The sequence below is a fragment of the Ylistrum balloti genome, unplaced genomic scaffold (genome assembly GCF_031769215.1).
Source record: "Ylistrum balloti isolate Yb309-2 unplaced genomic scaffold, AGI_CSIRO_Ybal_v1 Utg369652, whole genome shotgun sequence".
Classification (NCBI taxonomy): domain Eukaryota; kingdom Metazoa; phylum Mollusca; class Bivalvia; order Pectinida; family Pectinidae; genus Ylistrum; species Ylistrum balloti.
Window position 1 is genome coordinate 950,022 of NW_026781907.1, and position 19,598 is coordinate 969,619.

General features: G+C 39.3%; 1 protein-coding gene across 1 annotated transcript; it reads left to right on the top strand.

Moving 5' to 3' along the window:
• The first annotated feature begins 5,248 nt into the window (after positions 1–5,248).
• LOC132557377 (galanin receptor 2a-like) lies at positions 5,249–13,091 on the top strand. Its single transcript, XM_060221878.1, has 3 exons — positions 5,249–5,510; positions 8,917–9,012; positions 11,965–13,091. Exons 1-3 carry the CDS (start codon positions 5,249–5,251, stop codon positions 13,089–13,091), a joined length of 1,485 nt encoding a protein of 494 aa, XP_060077861.1.
• The last annotated feature ends 6,507 nt before the right edge of the window (positions 13,092–19,598 follow it).

A 19,598-nucleotide genomic window follows, 5' to 3' on the forward strand; every position in this document is an offset into this window, starting at 1 on the left:
ACTAAAAACATTTGTACCGAAGTCGATCCTTGTTTTATACCCAGTCGATAGTATTTCCGACATAAACAAACATATAAATGTATATAACACATGTAAACAGGACCTCTCTCTGCTTTGTGATTGCAATCCTCCACCATAACTGTTAAACTCATTACGACTTATTGTACTAATGCACGTTTACAAACAATTTTTATTGTTTCTAAACCCTGTCAACGGGTCCAGACACCTCTCATGATCTATCACACGTTCATAGTGAAACTCGAAATGAATACGCGTTTGAAAGCATCTGTCAAACAGTGAGGCGATGTTGAATGTTTAAAAGATCTGTACAATTAATTGTGATGGATTCTAACGACAGACAAGCCGTATTTATGTGATTTTATATGGAGGACCTGTTTCTGTAAATGTAATGATTATATGAGCATTGAGATTGGCAGAGTAACTTGGGCCCGTTAAGCATCGTAATGTGGGTACTCCTTAATTGCTTAAAGTCAATAGGTCTAGTATATAGTACTCTTGTAATTGGAGAAAAACGAAGCGGATTACAACAACAACAGAAGGAGTGTAGCAGAAGGAGGAATGTAGCAGGAGGAGGGGGATTGTAGCAGGAGGAGGAGGAATGTAGTAGGAGGAGGAATGTAGCAGGAGGAGGATTGTAGTAGTAGGAGGATTGTAGCAGGAGGAGGAATGTAGCAGGAGGAGGATTGTAGCAGGAGGAGGATTGTAGCAGGAGGAGGAATGTAGCAGGAGGAGGAATGTAGCAGGAGGAGGATTGTAGCAGGAGGAGGATTGTAGCTGGAGGAGGATTGTAGCAGGATGGGGAGGAGGAATGTAGCAGGAGGAGGAATGTAGCAGGAGGAGGATTGTAGACAGGACAGGATGTAGCAGGAGGAGGAGGAATATAGCAGGAGGAGGAATGTAGCAGGAGGAGGAATGTAGCATGAGGAGGATTGTAGTAGCAGGAGGAGGAATATAGCAGGAGGATGATTGTAGCAGGAGGAATGACACAGGAGGAGGAATGTAGCAGGAGGAGGAATGTAGCAGGAGGAGGATTGTAGCTGGAGGAGGATTGTAGCAGGAGTAGGATTGTAGGAGGAGGAGGATTAGAGGAGGAATGTAGCAGGAGGAGAAATAGAACAGGATGGGGAGGAGGAATGTAGCAGGAGGAGGAATGTAGCAGGAGGAGGATTGTAGTAGTAGGAGGATTGTAGCAGGAGGAGGAATGTAGCAGGAGGAGGATTGTAGCAGGAGGAGGAATGTAGCAGGAGGAGGATTGTAGTAGTAGGAGGATTGTAGCAGGAGGAGGAATAGAGCAGGATGGGGAGGAGGAATGTAGCAGGAGGAGAAATAGAACAGGATGGGGAGGAGGAATGTAGCAGGAGGAGGAATGTAGCAGGAGGAGGAATGTAGCAGGAGGAGGATTGTAGTAGTAGGAGGAATGTAGCAGGAGGAGGATTGTAGTAGTAGGAGGAGGAATGTAGCAGGAGGAGGATTGTAGCTGGAGGAGGAGGAGGAGGAATGTAGCAGGAGGAGGAACGAAGCAGGAGGAGGAGGCAGGTAGCAGGAGGAGGAATGTAGCAGGAGGAGGAGTAGATCTGTAGCAGGAGGAGGGGTGTAGTAGGAGGAGGAATGTAGCAGGAGGAGGAATGTAGCAGGAGGAGGAATGTAGCAGGAGGAGGAATGTAGCAGGAGGAGGATTGTAGCAGGAGGAGGAATGTAGCAGGAGGAGGATTGTAGCAGGAGGAGGAATGTAGCAGGAGGAGGAATGTAGCAGGAGGAGGAATAGAGCAGGAGGAGGATTGTAGCAGGAGGAGGAATGTAGCAGGAGGAGGATTGTAGCAGGAGGAGGAATGTAGCAGGAGGAGGATTGTAGCAGGAGGAGGATTGTAGCAGGAGGAGGAATGTAGCAGGATGTAGCAGGAGGAGGAATGAGGAGGAGCAGTAGAGGAGGAATGTAGCAGGAGGAGGAATGTAGCAGGAGGAGGAATGAAGTAGAAGGATGAATGTAGAACTACGAGGAAAGTATGAGAAGGAGGATTGTAGCAGGAGGAGGAATAGAGCAGGATGGGGAGGAGGAATGTAGCAGGAGGAGGATTGAAGTAGTAGGAGGATTGTAGCAGGAGGAGGAATGTAACAGGAGGAGGATTGTAGCAGGAGGAGGAATGTAGCAGGAGGAGAAATGTAGCAGGATGGGGAGGAGGAATGTAGCAGGAGGAGGATTGTAGCAGGAGGAGGATTGTAGCAGGAGGAGGATTGTAGCAGGAGGAGGAGGAGGAGGAGGATGTAGCAGGAGGAGGAATGTAGCAGGATGAGAAGGAATGTAGCAGGAGGAGGAGTAATAAAGCAGGAGGAGGAAGTAGCAGGAGGAGGAGGATTGTAGCAGGATGGGGAGGAGGAATGTAGCAGGAGGAGGAGGAATATAGCAGGAGGAGGAATGTAGCAGGAGGAGGAATGTAGCATGAGGAGGATTGTAGTAGCAGGAGGAGGAATATAGCAGGAGGAGGATTGTAGCAGGAGGAGGAATAGCAGGAGGAGGAGGAGGAATGTAGCAGGATGGGGAGGAGGAATGTAGCAGGAGGAGGATTGTAGCAGGAGGAGGAATGTAGCAGGAGGAGGATTGTAGCAGGAGGAGGATTGTAGCTGGAGGAGGATTGTAGCAGGAGGAGGATTGTAGCAGGAGGAATGACACAGGAGGAGGAATGTAGCAGGAGGAGGAATGTAGCAGGAGGAGGATTGTAGCAGGAGGAGGAATGTAGCAGGAGGAGGATTGTAGCAGGAGGAGGAATGTAGCAGGAGGAGGAATGTAGCAGGAGGAGGAATGTAGCAGGAGGAGGATTGTAGCAGGAGGAGGAATGTAGCAGGAGGAGGATTGTAGCAGGAGGAGGAATGTAGCAGGAGGAGGATTGTAGCAGGAGGAGGATTGTAGCAGGAGGAGGATTGTAGTAGTAGGAGGAGGAGGAGGAATGTAGCAGGAGGAGGAATGTAGCAGGAGGAGGATTGTAGCTGGAGGAGGATTGTAGCAGGATGGGGAGGAGGAATGTAGCAGGAGGAGGAGGAATATAGCAGGAGGAGGAATGTAGCAGGAGGAGGAATGTAGCAGGAGGAGGATTGTAGCAGGAGGAGGATTGTAGCAGGAGGAGGAATGTAGCAGGAGGAGGATTGTAGTAGTAGGAGGAATGTAGCAGGAGGAGGGTTGTAGCAGGAGGAGGAAGGTAGCAGGAGGAATAGAGCAGGATGGGGAGGAGGAATGTAGCAGGAGGAGGAATAGAGCAGGATGGGGAGGAGGAATGTAGCAGGAGGAGGATTGTAGCAGGAGGAGGAATGTAGCAGGAGGAGGAGGATTGTAGCAGGATGGGGAGGAGGAATATAGCAGGAGGAGGATTGTAGTGGGAGGATGAGAAATGTAGCAGGAGGAGGAGGATTGTAGCAGGAGGAGGAGGAATGTAGCAGGAGGAGGATTGTAGCAGCAACAGCAGAAGGATTGCAGTGCAACATCTGAAGGGAGGAGTGTAGCACGGCTCCAGGAAAGGTGAGGCCAACACACCGAGAAATATCAAGGTTAAATGCCTGTGGAACGACTTTCAAACTTGACATTGATTTTCGCAGTTTTCAAATAAATATATTTCCGAGAGAATGTTATGTGAAACAGGAATTGAATTTGAACACCGACGTACATATCGAAATATGTAATGTACCGCGAACTTACAACTTGGAACTGCAGTACACCTAAACATCAAGCCTTACTGGACCTCTGGGCTTTTTGTATTGATTTGCATGACGAACAGCAGCCTTAAATTGCTACAACTTTCCCTGAAACTTTGGTGAGTTGCAAAGGTGTACCTCGTGACTTGGACGTTATGTCGTAGTCTTCGGTAATTACAAACTATTAGGAATCAAATCGCTGCACGGCGACAATATTACTAAGGATCTGCTTAAAGGTTTCATTTCTGGTATACACTATCATTAGAGCGCTATACTCATCGATTTTCGTAGCGCCCTTTTTCGAGGCTTAATATGTGTGTGATTTCAGAATCATGTGCGTATGACAACACGTCGGTCTTACACACTGGAGAGTGTACTGGTAGCGGTCGTCTCGGCGCATAGGGACTGCAGCTTACCTGCGGTTTCTAAGAGATTACATCCTACCTATCGGTTTCTACCTGGCGACACAGGATCTATATCCTACCTATCGGTTTCTACCTAGCGACACAGGATCTATATCCTACCAATCGGTTTCTACCTAGCGACACAGGATCTATATCCTACCTGTCGGTTTCTACCTAGCGACACAGGATCTATAGCTTACCTATCGGTTTCGACCTAGCGACACAGGATCTATATCTTACCTATCGGTTTCTACCTAGCGACACAGGATCTATATCCCACCTATCGGTTTCTACCTGGCGACACAGGATCTATATCCTACCTATCGGTTTCTACCTAGCGACACAGGATCTATATCTTACCTATCGGTTTCTACCTAGCGACACAGGATCTATAGCTTACCTATCGGTTTCTACCTAGCGACACAGGATCTATATCTTACCTATCGGTTTCTACCTGGCGACACAGGATCTATATCCTACAGATCGGTTTCTACCTGGCGACACAGGATCTATATCCTACCTATCGGTTTCTACCTGGCGACACAGGATCTATATCCTACCTATCGGTTTCTACCTGGCGACACAGGATCTATATCCTACCTATCGGTTTTACCTGGCGATACGGGATCTATACTACCTGTCGGTTTCTACCTGGCGACACAGGATCTATATCCTACCTATCAGTTCTTAACTAGCGACACCGGAATAATGAGACGTTATCCTATCTACCATTTTCTATCCAACCACTAGAGACGGTTGTTAGGCTCTGTGACTATCCCAAGTAGGTGCATCAGCGAAATGTGTTTTGCGCTGAGTGACTATCCTTACAACTGTTTCCTAGCAACTGGAGGTGAACGTAAGACATGAGAGTGACCTTCACAAGGTATACCTGTCCGAGCCAGCCAATCAGTGTACAGCATCTACCTGACATCACTTTCAAAAGTACAGATGTATTCCTGGAAAGCACGAGCGCCCAGTGTGAATGGATTTTATAGTCTCTATCTAGCTAAGAGGTATATAATCTAGATGTATGTCCCCGGTGTGTTGGAACCATTACTGTGTCTTATCTCGGATAGGGTTGAAACATTCATGATTCTCATCTGATTAAGCAGATAGCAAGTGTCCGTGATACTGTGTTGGACATGGAGGCGGAATGGATACGAATGCTATTAACATTCAATAGCTCTACAAACATAAGTGAGTTTGTTGGGATGTTAGACGGATTTGGTTTACATCAGACCCGGCTACAGGCAGACACCATAACACTAACATTGCTTTACATACCTGTCTTCGTGCTGGGCATGGCTGGCAATATTTTCATCACACTTATCATCGCGTCAAACCGACATCTCCGAAACTCAACAAATTTATACCTTAGTAATATGGCTTTAGCTGATTTGTGTGGTAAGTATTCTACCATAAACTCCAATCACCATTGTAACTTATACATGACTGAGGTGTTGTACTGTTAACTCATAAATCACAGGCGTGTTGTACTGTATAACTTATATATAACTGACATGTTGTACTGTTAACTCATAAATCACAGGCGTGTTGTACTGTATAACTTATATATAACTGACGTGTTGTACTGCATAACTCATACATCACAGGCGTGTTGTATTGTATAACTTATATATGACTGACGTGTTGTACTGTATAACTTATACATACCTGACGTGTTGTACTGTATAACTTATACATACCTGACGTGTTGTACTGTATAACTTATATATAACTGACGTGTTGTACTGTATAACTTATATATAACTGACGTGTTGTACTGTATAACTTATACATGACTGAGGTGTTGTACTGTTAACTCATACATCACAGGCGTGTTGTACTGTATAACTTATATATAACTGACGTGTTGTACTGTATAACTTATATATGACTGACGTGTTGTACTGTATAACTTATACATACCTGACGTGTTGTACTGTTAACTCATAAATCACAGGCGTGTTGTACTGTATAACTTATACATGACTGAGGTGTTGTACTGTTAACTCATAAATCACAGGCGTGTTGTACTGTATAACTTATATATAATTGACGTGCTGTACTGTATAACTTATATATGACTGACGTGTTGTACTGTATAACTTATATATAACTGACGTGTTGTACTGTATAACTTATATATAACTGACGTGTTGTACTGTATAACTTATATAACTGACGTGTTGTACTGTATAACTTATATATAACTGACGTGTTGTACTGTATAACTTACACATACCTGACATGTTGTATTGTATAACATAACTGACGTGTTGTACTGTATAACTTATATATAACTGACGTGTTGTACTGTATAACTTATATATAACTGACGTGTTGTACTGTATAACTTATATATAACTGACGTGTTGTACTGTATAACTTATATATAACTGACGTGTTGTACTGTATAACTTACACATACCTGACATGTTGTATTGTATAACATAACTGACGTGTTGTACTGTATAACTTATATATAACTGACGTGTTGTATTGTATAACTTATATATAACTGACGTGTTGTACTGTATAACTTATATATAACTGACGTGTTGTACTGTATAATGTATATATAACTGACGTGTTGTACTGTATAACTTATACATAACTGACGTGTTGTACAGTATAACATATACATAACTGACGTGTTGTACTGTATAACTTATATATAACTGACGTGTTGTACTGTATAACTTATATATAACTGACGTGTTGTATTGTATAACTTATACATAACTGAAGTGTATTGTTTATAAGTACACGTGTAGTGTCTATAATTACACGTGTAGTGTCTATATGAACACGTGTAGTGTCTATAATTACACGTGTAGTGTCTATAAGTATATGTGTAGTATCTATAATTACACGTGTAGTGTCTATAAGTACACGTGTAGTGTCTATAATTACACTTGTAGTGTCTATAAGTACACGTGTAGAGTACACGTGTAGTGTCTATAATTACACGTGTAGTGTCTATAAGTACACGTGTATTGTCTATAATTACAAGTGTAGTGTCTATAAGTACACGTGTATTGTCTATAATTACACGTGTAGTGTCTATAAGTACACGTGTAGTGTCTATAAGTACACGTGTATTGTCTATAATTACACGTGTAGTGTCTATAAGTACACGTGTAGTGTCTATAAGTACACGTGTAGTGTCTATAAGTATATGTGTAGTGTCTATAATTACACGTGTAGTGTCTATAAGTACACGTGTAGAGTACACGTGTAGTGTCTATATGTACACGTGTAGTGTCTATAATTACACGTGTAGTGTGTATAAGTACACGTGTATTGTCTATAATTACACGTGTAGTGTCTATAAGTACACGTGTAGTGTCTATATGTACACGTGTAGTGTCTATAAGTACACGTGTAGTGTCTATATGTACACGTGTAGTGTCTATATGTACACGTGTATTGTCTATAAGTACATATGTAGTGTCTATATGTACACGTGTAGTGTCTATAAGTACACGTGTAATGCAGTTATATCTCTACAGTGTATCCTCACTCCCGTGGTATTTTCATCGCCATACAATCAGCTGCTGTTTATATATCTGTTGTACTTTTATCATTAGACATAAGCACTATCTATGATTAACTTCTGTGATGTTATGAGGGAAATTCTCCGATTTGAGTGGGATGTCTAGTTTTTTTAACCAGTCCATTTTGCATGTATGAAGATATGTTCTGGTTTGTAGGAATTAGTACATCCGTACTAGAACTTGTCATGCGCGCGAACTATCTCATTAGTTTCATTATATCCCAGACATAGGAACACATTAACTACAATCAAGTGTGTTAGTGATCTGGAAACAAGTTATTTTAACTTTGCTTCATAGGTATCTCACTCGGAAAATATTTCGCATGACGTTTGACTTTCAATTGTGCACCAGGAATTCTTATAGAAGATCAATTTTCTAAAATGCCGTAGGCTACATACAGTCTACACTGTTCCCAGCTTCGCGTACGAAGAGCAAGGAAATCTGATATTTAGTTTACAAACGTCAATGCTGACCTTTTAAAAGAACTTGTATCATTACCAAACCAGTTATCTATAACAGGAGACGGATGGATGTGCAAGTGTACAAAAAAATTATAGCTAGAATACGTCATTGGTATACATATGGATATGGTCTTAAAAAGTTATCGAATGATACAGAAAGCTATGAATTTAAATTTTAAAATTTGAATAAAACTTTCTTTTAGAATAATCAAACCATATTTAATGGGAAGTTAACAAAAAAATAAAAACGATGAAAATGTAAAAAAAAATAACCCAAAAAATAAAATCGAAAATATATTATATGAGAACAAAATTATTCGTTTTAACAACATTACAACTCCATACATAACAAATACCACAAATTATCATATTATTAGTTGTTTATTTATTTCACTTGTGGTTCACCATATTTTACAATAGCATTGGAAGTACAGCGGTATGTTTTACCATACATATACAGTGACGTCAGATCTCTACGGTGACTGACCGGTGCCATTCCGTTATTCCGTCTTTTGTCTTGTCACGCATGATTTGTCTGCAAAAAGACGAAAGAACGAGAATTTGTATTCTTAGTTCTTGACTTTTGCGCGGCGAAAAGATGAAGTAACGAAATGACACTAATAAGTCGCCGTGGATTCCAGAGTGTCACCATAAGGTTGATGTTTTGATGTTTTGTATTTCCGGTTTCCAGGTACATTGTAATGTTAAGAAATACTATAACATGTCCACTGGTCAACCAGTGTTGCACGAGAGGAAATATCATTCATTATGTTCAAACTTATTTTACAGTGAGCCTTATCTGTGTTCCAATGGCTGTGGGTCAAGCACTGTACCGAGTCTGGATATACGGGGAGTTCATGTGTAAAATCACAGTCTATCTACAGGGTAAGTAGGTTTTGCCCTGTATCGGGTCTGTATATATTGAGTATCGCTTGTACATTTATATAGTATCTCTACAGGTGTGACGGAAGTGACCAGTACAGATATTCATATTTTATCTCTACAGGTGTGACGGTAACTGCCAGTACAGATATTCACATTTTATCTCTACAGGTGTGTCGATAGTGACCAGTACAGACATTCACATTTTATCTTTACAGGTGTGACGGTAGTGACCAGTACAGATATTCACATTTTGTCTCTACAGATGTGTCGGTAGTAACTAGTACAGATATTCACATTTTATCTCTACAGGTGTGTTGATAGTGACCAGTACAGATATTCACATTTTATCTCTACAGGTGTGTTGATAGTGACCAGTACAGATATTCACATTTTATCTCTACAAGTGTGTCGATAGTGACCAGTACAGATATTCACATTTTATCTCTACAGGTGTGTTGATAGTGACCAGTACAGATATTCACATTTTGTCTCTACAGGTGTGTTGATAGTGACCAGTACAGATATTCACATTTTGTCTCTACAGGTGTGACGGAAGTAACCAGTACAGATATTCACATTTTATCTTTACAGGTGTGACGGTAGTGACCAGTACAGATATTCACATTTTGTCTCTACAGGTGTGTCGGTAGTAACTAGTACAGATATTCACATTTTATCTCTACAGGTGTGACGGTAGTGACCAGTACAGATATTCACATTTTGTCTCTACAGGTGTGACGGTAGTAACCAGTACAGATATTCACATTTTATCTCTACAGGTGTGTCGGTAGTAACCAGTACAGATATTCACATTTTGTCTCTACAGGTGTGTCGGTAGTAACCAGTACAGATATTCACATTTTTTCTCTACAGGTGTGACGGTAGTGACCAGTACAGATATTCATATTTCATCTCTACAGGTGTGACGGTAGCTGCCAGTACAGATATTCACATTTTATCTTTACAGGTGTGACGATAGTGACCAGTACAGATATACATATTTTATCTGTACAGGTGTGACGGTAGTGACCAGTGATATTCACACTAGTACAGATATTCACATTTTATCTCTACATGTGTGACGGTAGTGACCAGTACAGATATTCACATTTTATCTCTACAGGTGTGACGGTAGCTGCCAGTACAGATATTCACATTTTATCTTTACAGGTGTGACGGTAGTGACCAGTACAGATATTCACATTTTATCTCTACAGGTGTGACGGTAGTGACCAGTACAGATATTCACATTTTACCTCTACAGGTGTGACGGTAGTGACCAGTACAGATATTCACATTTTGTCTCTACAGGTGTGTCGGTAGTAACTAGTACAGATATTCACATTTTATCTCTACAGGTGTGACGGTAGTGACCAGTACAGATATTCACATTTTACCTCTACAGGTGTGACGGTAGTAATCAGTACAGATATTCACATTTTATCACTACATGTGTATACATATTTTATCTGTACAGGTGTGACGGTAGTGACCAGTACAGATATTCACATTTTATCTCTACAGGTGTGACGATAGTGACCAGTACAGATATACATATTTTATCTGTACAGGTGTGACGGTAGTGACCAGTACAGATATTCACATTTTTCCTCTACAGGTGTGACGGTAGTAACCAGTACAGATATTCACATTTTACCTCTACAGGTGTGACGGTAGTAATCAGTACAGATATTCACATTTTATCACTACAGGTGTGACGATAGTGACCAGTACAGATATACATATTTTATCTGTACAGGTGTGACGGTAGTGACCAGTACAGATATTCACATTTTATCACTACAGGTGTGACGGTAGTGACCAGTACAGATATTCACATTTTATCTCTACAGGTGTGACGGTAGCTGCCAGTACAGATATTCACATTTTATCTGTACAGGTGTGACGGTAGTGACCAGTACAGATATTCACATTTTACCTCTACAGGTGTGACGGTAGTGACCAGTACAGATATTCACATTTTACCTCTACAGGTGTGACGGTAGTGACCAGTACAGATATTCACATTTTACCTCTACAGGTGTGACGGTAGTGACCAGTACAGATATTCACATTTTGTCTCTACAGGTGTGACGATAGTGACCAGTACAGATATACATATTTTATCTGTACAGGTGTGACGGTAGTGACCAGTACAGATATTCACATTTTTCCTCTACAGGTGTGACGGTAGTAACCAGTACAGATATTCACATTTTATCTCTACAGGTGTGACGGTAGCTGCCAGTACAGATATTCACATTTTATCTCTACAGGTGTGACGGTAGTGACCAGTACAGATATTCACATTTTATCACTACAGGTGTGACGGTAGTGACCAGTACAGATATTCACATTTTACCTCTACAGGTGTGACGGTAGTGACCAGTACAGATATTCACATTTTACCTCTACAGGTGTGACGGTAGTGACCAGTACAGATATTTTTGTTTCACATTTTGTCTCTACAGGTGTGTCGGTAGTAACTAGTACAGATATTCACATTTTATCTCTACAGGTGTGTTGATAGTGACCAGTACAGATATTCACATTTTACCTCTACAGGTGTGACGGTAGTGACCAGTACAGATATTCACATTTTACCTCTACAGGTGTGACGGTAGTAACTAGTACAGATATTCACATTTTATCTCTACATGTGTGACGGTAGTGACCAGTACAGATATTCACATTTTATCTCTACAGGTGTGACGGTAGTGACCAGTACAGATATTCACATTTTACCTCTACATGTGTGACGGTAGTAACCAGTACATATATTCACATTTTATATTTATTTCATCTCTACAGGTGTGACGGAAGTAACCAGTACAGATATTCACATTTTATCTCTACAGGTGTGACGGTAGTAATCAGTACAGAGATTCACATTTTACCTCTACAGGTGTGACGGTAGATGCCAGTAAAGATATTCACATTTTATCTCTACAGGTGTGACGGTAGCTGCCAGTATATACACAATCGCGGTCCTCAGCATCGACCGGTTTCTAGCCATTAGACATCCAATGATATTTCGTCGTGTGAGCAACACCAGGTCAGCTGTTAAACTGATCACTGCTATATGGGTGTTGTCTGTTGCTATTATGTGCCCTCTATTGTTCATGAGAAGAGTAGACGCCGTGACCGTTATTCCAGGCGAACCGTTGTACCTATGTAATGAGGTGTGGCCAGAGATTGGACATCGACAGGTGTACGACCTTCTTCTGTTCGCCATTTTGTACGCGGTACCCGGAGCCATTATCGGCAGCTCATACAGCCTCATAGGAAAAGAATTATGGACAGAAGATAAAAACTTACAACGAACCGAGTCTGAGACTAGCCGTGGCCTCGGTAAACACGTGATGAACGGAAGAAAACGGGTGGCGAAAATGTTGATAGCGCTTGCCATCTTGTTCGCTGTGTGTTGGCTTCCATATCATATTGTAAGCCTGTACTTAGACTTCCATAAACGTCACGTGCGGCCATTCCTTACGGTACTTCCGTTTACTATTCTTGTAGGACATGCTAACAGTGCTCTTAATCCAGTTTTATATTTTTATTCAAGTAAAAGTTTTCGAAAATATTTATTTAGGTTTCTTAAATGTAAGAAAAGAAGTGCGAAACGAAATTTCGCGGTACGATACACTCCTCCAAATGGTGCTGTAGAAGCGCGTGCAACTAACAGGCCGCGCATGCGTGTGATATCGTCAAGCACATTAACGAGAACAAGGTCTACTGACAGTTTCCGTTTTTCAAGATCATCAAATGCAAGTTTCAAATCTACAAACACAGGAACAAGATCACGAGAGAGTTCATCAAGAGACAGATGCATATCGCGAGAAAAATGCTATTTCAGAATGGACACAAAAGCCTTTAACCTGAGTGTACCAGGACAGGAGAAAAAGTACGAAACAATCAAGGCACTTGTTTACGCTCACAAAAGGGAAATTCTCGATAGGTCTCTCAGTATCCCTACCACAATAAATGAAGAGAGCAGTAGAAAAGAATCTTTAACACCTGGTAGGCCTCAAGTTAACCAGCCACTTATTTCTCAAATACCGGAAGTGGAGGAAAATTGACCTCTGTTATTTAGAGATTGACACATTCGTCTGAAATGTTCTATTTATATTGGTAACGGTGTGAATCCTCTTTCAGAGAAAGGTAATAGAAATGTGTTCACGGAGAAGTATGTTGACTGCCGTATACGACAGTTAAAGGAGCTGTCTACCGTCATCAAAAGATTTTCCCTGAAATGGCACTGTTTTCTTATCAAAGAAATAAAAACGGTTTTGTCAACAGAAATCATGTCACATTTCTAGTGTTTGTTCGAAAAGCTGTTCATTGTCACAATAATTTGTCCACCAACTGATATATTTTATACAGATTAAGCATTTAGCAATAAATTCAGGATAACGATTATTCCCAGGAAGGAAGTTTAAACCTGCATATACAAAATTGCTTATTATAAACATGTCCCACTGCGCTATCGATGTATATGGTACTAATCATATCAATTACACCTTATAGTATAGACTGCTATGCGACACCAGACCTGTAAACCTTTCATATTAGGAAAAACACCCAGACATAGCAGGTATGTTATACCGGGAGACAAATCGTCATTTATTACACACACACATATATATGTATATATTCCTCGGAATACATTTGTCGTGTTGATTTGATTTGATTTTTTTCAACAATTTAATCGATACACAAAGCATCTTTAAGTTACATCAATATATATATATATATATATATATATTCTAGTGCAATATATAGAAATATCTCATCGATAAATGCGTTATTTTTAATGGAAATGATAATATTTTCACTTTTACAGACTCACGCCAATGAAAAGGTGGAACACAAATCATAGTATAAAATTGACCAATCATATAACCCGTTACAAAAAACACAAAACCAGAAATCCAAAGGGGTTGTCTACTTGTGACACACGACCTTCAAGTCCTTGGTAAACTTTAATTTCCATGAAAATCCGCGAAAATGCAACACAAATTACCTTATTAGACATCAGACCTGATCTCCAACCTGATGTCTTGAATATAGAGCAAACACTTTAAACGTTTCCAGAGGATTCGTGTCATCAACAGCGACAGCTGTAGGTTGCCGCCATATTTTCAATCGCGTAGTAACTTGTCACTGGTTAAACTTTGTGAACATTTTAATGCATTTTTTCATGTTAGTCACATGAATAGCAACTTTTTCTATGTGAATATAAACAAATTACATTGAAATTTATTTTTGCGTTCACGTATTTTAATGTTATTTCCGAATTTAATGTTATTTTCGAAAAGCGGACTACATTTTGTCGCGTACTGCGAAGTTTTATTGAGTAAATAGTGTCCGCGAAAAGCCTAGTCAGCTTCCTCTTTTATATCTGTTCTAAATATACCAGTAATTTGGCTATTTTGTCAGTGAAAATATAAAAATACCAGGGGTGGGGGAATTTTTGGCGGACCAAAATATTGAAACAGCCACGTGATTCCCATTTATTTGAAAACAGTCACTTAGAATAACTATTATATGAAGTAGTGAATACTATTTGTTTCAAAAGGAGAGAGTATGCTTAAAACAACACGTTTCACTTTTTACCACGCGCTGTGAACCTATTGAATAAGTAATATACAATTTGTCCCTTCAGGTATTGATGCTAGTTTGAACCAGCTCAGCGGTTCTTTTGAAGAAGATGAAACTGTGTAAAGTAAACGGACGACACATGACGGACAAAATGCTAAGTTAAGCTTTACAAAAGTCGCTATGTCAAGTATACAGGTTTTGTATTCACAGTAGATCACGTGTTATGACTTCGAAATTATGCACATGGCACTCGATGTCATAAGAAAGCCTTATACACGAAAATATTTTCCACAATGTCGCTCATAGATTTTGGAAAATACATTTCATAAAATATATTCATTAATTCACTGGGATCAACACAATTGGTTCACTTTTTTCTCCAACATCGCCGTGTCGCAAGTGTAAGCAAGTGTTAATGGATAAGCAACATACAATATCAATAGCATTTGTTTCCCAGGAGAAAATATATTAAAAACAACATGTTTTTCTCTGTTGTTATTGGTGTTTAAACTCTTCAACACATCCAGCATTCACATAAATCACCGTTAAAACCTGTCGTTTGTGTCCTCAGTACTTACAGTACTTTAATAACTTCTCAAAGCTCAAATTTTATTCATTTTTTTTTTTATTTAATTAGCAATTTGATGATTGCATTATTAAATCTAACTTCAAAAGCCTAAGGTATCTGCCAAGGATATCGTTACATACCCAAAAAAAGGAGAAAAACGCCATCAATTTACCATGACCAGAAGCGACCTAATCAGGGAGAAGAATACGCACAACTTCCCGGCACAACTTTAAAGTGACAAGGTCTTGATTAATTTCATATTACACCTAACAATTTTTTTTTTCTATTTTAGAGGAGAAAACTCGAAAATGTCTGAAAACATAAATGCCCTCGCCGCGATGGACTTGACCTTGGGCTCTTGAAACAAAGCAATCTCCAAAATATGCCCGTACTTGATCGTTTGGTAAAATTTTATCAAATTCCATGAAAGAACGAAATCTCTTAGTGCAAAGTTGACATATTTTCAATAAAAAATGCACCACTGACCTTGGCCATGACCTTTGGCCATTGAAACACAAACGATGCCAAAGTTATACGCATACTTGATCGTTGGGTAAAGGTTTATCAGATCCCATGAAAGAATGAATTTGCGAAGTGTATAAATTGAATCAGTCGATTATTTTCTAAAAATAGCAAGGTGACTTTTGCTTTGACCTTACCCCCTGAAACACATCGATGTCCAAAGTAAAGCCATAATTGACTTTTGTAAAACGTTTGACCAAAACGTCTTTAAAGAATGCAGTTGCCCGATCGCCAGCTTTTGATTGACAGCGCGCTTCAGCCAATCAGATCGCGGGTAGTATTCGCCTCTTTGTTTACGTTTCGCTACTCCGACATTCTCCGACAATGGTGAAACGTTGCTGCTGGGGAACTTGCAATACCGATTCTCGCTACCCAAAGCGATTAGAGGGAGGTATTGTGTTCATACCGTTTCCCAAACCACTGACGAAGCCCGAGAAAACAAATCTTGGCTCCGATTGTGCGGACGGCCTAAGTATCAACTTAACGAGGAGATCCTGCGGTGTCCTTCTAGAGGAAAACATTTTAAAAATTTCTATGTCTGCTCAAAAGTACGTAAATATTCACAGACTCACGTGTACAATATTTCAATGAACATCAGTATATTTTTTTTCACTCAAAATTTGGCTTGCATAAGTTTTATAATCCTCTCTCATGTGCTAATAAGCCGCATGTTAATGTGTGTATTTATAAACAAGTTTGATTTCGGACGGACCATTTTCGGATATTTATTGACTGAAGGGAAATGAAACTATCTGGACATATTTCTGCTCTTTTACAAAGTTTTACTTTGTGAATGGTCTATGGTAATATGAGCGTTTACTGTTATGGTTAAACAGTTGAAATAAAATCTTAAAGTCTTCCAATAAGGTAGTAATATTCTTGATGAAAAAAAACATTAACATGATATACATAAAAAAAAAACATTTTAAGTATTTAACCCACAGCCCTCTGCACGCTTCTGGTCGTGGAGCCTATGCTCTACCAACTGAGCTAACCCTGCATAGCGACTGTTTTTATTTTTATTTCATTAATTCTGCTCCATAGAAAACTATCACACCACTTGAACTTTGTTTTATTTTTTTATCTTTTAAATTATTAGCAAAAATGTAAAGAGGAAAAAAAAACAAACAGATTCAACATTGTGTGGTGTTTAAAGAGTATCTTCAGCGAATTTTTTTTTTTTTTTATGAAAATATAGGTTACTGTGACCACTTTACAAGAAATCAAAATTTTCAAAGATGAACCATAAAAGCGAAATTGACTGTTAAAATGGCAAAATTATTACGTTCAATGCTGACGACATTTTGTTTGTCGGAGATGGTGAGAGTAGCCTCCCTTGATTTTCGGTAGGCGTGGTTATGTTTGCGTGGTCGATCGGACAGTTGCTGGGTACGGAAAACGAATACAAAATAGCAAAGTTACCATGCTTATCACAAAACCTTCCTATCAAGATGTAGATAACAATCGACTCATTCTTTTTATGTGAAAATATCAGGTAACTTAAACGGTCAACGTGATTGCAAGGGTAGCTTTAATTAAAATGCAGGATTTTAAAACCTTTACTTAAAACATTCACCAATCAAGCGTTTCAATATATATTATTTACTACATAATGAATAAATTTCCAAGAATAGTAACAAAACATATATGTCGCCTATGAACGTACATTGTTTCTTAAGTTACCGTAATGGAGCGTCATTAATTGTTAATAATGGGGAAAATTTAACACATACATATAACACAATTACACTGTCAATCGATAGTCGAAAAAAGATGCGATCGTGACTTATTTGATAGAAGCAGGAGAATATATCTTTTCTATATCAATAAAGGTGTCGGTAACCTACAGCAAATGTGTTGAGTGTAATTAACCTACAGGAAAGGTGGTGAGTGGCATTAACCTACAGGAAAGGTGGTGAGTGGCATTAACCTGCAGGAAAGGTGGTGAGTGGCATTAACCTAAAGCAAATGTGGTGAGTGGCATTAACCTACAGGAAAGGTGGTGAGTGGCATTAACCTACAGGAAAGGTGGCGGGTGGCATTAACCTAGAGGAAAGGTGGTGAGTGGCATTAACCTAAAGCAAATGTGGTGAGTGTAATTAACCTACAGGAAAGGTGGTGAGTGGCATTAACCTGCAGGAAAGGTGGTGAGTGGCATTAACCTAAAGCAAATGTGGTGAGTGGCATTAACCTACAGGAAAGGTGGTGAGTGGCATTAACCTACAGGAAAGGTGGCGGGTGGCATTAACCTAGGGGAAAATTGATGAGTGGCATTAACCTACAGGAAAAGTGAAGAGAGGCAAGGAATACAGCCTACTTGCCATACCATCTTTATTGTCGCTTAAGTACTGGAAAATAAATTTGAATATTGAATAAGATTAAATAACATTGATAACAATCTACTCGTAATATCAACATAGGTGATGGTAACCTACAGGAACATATAGAGTGATACAGCCTGTAAGGAAATATACCTTTAATGGAACAGGAGTGAATGTATATCAATAGTACCTACCAATATATTACTAATCAAATGTAAACTTGAATTACACCCATCAATATTATTTTCATATATGACGCATTGAAAACAGACAAGGAAGAAGTTCGCCAACAACCTATCGAGCAATGAAAGCCATTAATATGCAAATGCTGGCTTAATACAAAAAGAACGAAACATACCGAGTGATTCGCCGTCTTATAAGGACAGAACAGTAGGATAGTAACCCAGGATTACATGACGATGGAACTCCTGCCGTTTATACTGCTAACTTACTGCACGTCACACGTTCTTTCTTATACATTTTATCGCCTTTTACGTGTATCAATAGTAGATTATGAAGACGCCAGTCTGGAGTACTACACATGATCGCCAAGTAATGTTGATTGTGCAAAGCGATGTCGAGGAAAGTGTCTCGCTTATTTTCACTCTGCCCCTAGCAACATATGTCAAACATTTAGCCAACAGTTTTGTCAAGATTGGAGAGTCGCAGCGCTAAATTCCAGTATCGAATATTTCACTAGGAACGGTAAGTACATGAAAAGTGATATAAGAGAAGGGTCAGTCGTTAGTGTTTTATACTGTGTATTTAACAAGACCGCTAAAGATTTATACAAGATACATTTCTTTTCCTTCATTGAAAACACCCGCCGTGTAGATCTAACCATATAATGCCGAACAAATTGAAAGGAGTAGATGCATTAAGGGTCAATTTTGGCCCCAGCATAGATTTTCTTATTTTTTATATCATGCAAACATATGACATTGATTAAAAAACAAGTTTTCAATAATTCTGACAATGCGTTGCCTAGCAACGGGCCTGGAAACCAACCTACTCTTTACCGTCTATTTGCACATTTTAGTGATATTTCATTGTTTTTTTTTATTTGGTCAAAATATTTAATCAATTTTTACATATCAATGGTATGATTTAACAATCATATCATATTTGTGATCAACTATCATATATTACATGTTTAAGATTTTCTAGCAACACAATAGCAACCAAACTCTCTCCATAGCAACGGATTGTAATAAATACAATAATGGACACAAAAAATTGATGATAATACTCAAGGGATGTTTCGATTATGATACATCTTAAAAATGTAAATATGATGACACAATAGAGCATATAGGTGGTATTCCACAGTAACCATGTCTTACCATAGCAACTAAATATTTCACCATAGCAACAGTACATGCAATAATCAGTACATCAATTTGTCAATACTTCCGTACACGGTTATCTTTATATTCTTGGTTAATTTGAAAAGGATATGAAATCAAACATGTTACTGTTAATGATTCTTACAAAAGTTAAAAGTTATTTCAAATAAACATTATGCACTAACAAAGTACATTGTCATTCGAGACTAAAGTCAATTCCTCAGTCGA

Bases quoted from the DNA above. Each gene is read 5' to 3' on its own strand.
- LOC132557377 (XM_060221878.1), top strand. From the start codon at position 5,249: ATGGAGGCGGAATGGATACGAATGCTATTAACATTCAATAGCTCTACA. The intron at 5,511-8,916 runs GTAAGTATTCTA...CTTATTTTACAG, and splicing joins GGCTTTAGCTGATTTGTGTG to TGAGCCTTATCTGTGTTCCA. The intron at 9,013-11,964 runs GTAAGTAGGTTT...TTATCTCTACAG, and splicing joins AATCACAGTCTATCTACAGG to GTGTGACGGTAGCTGCCAGT.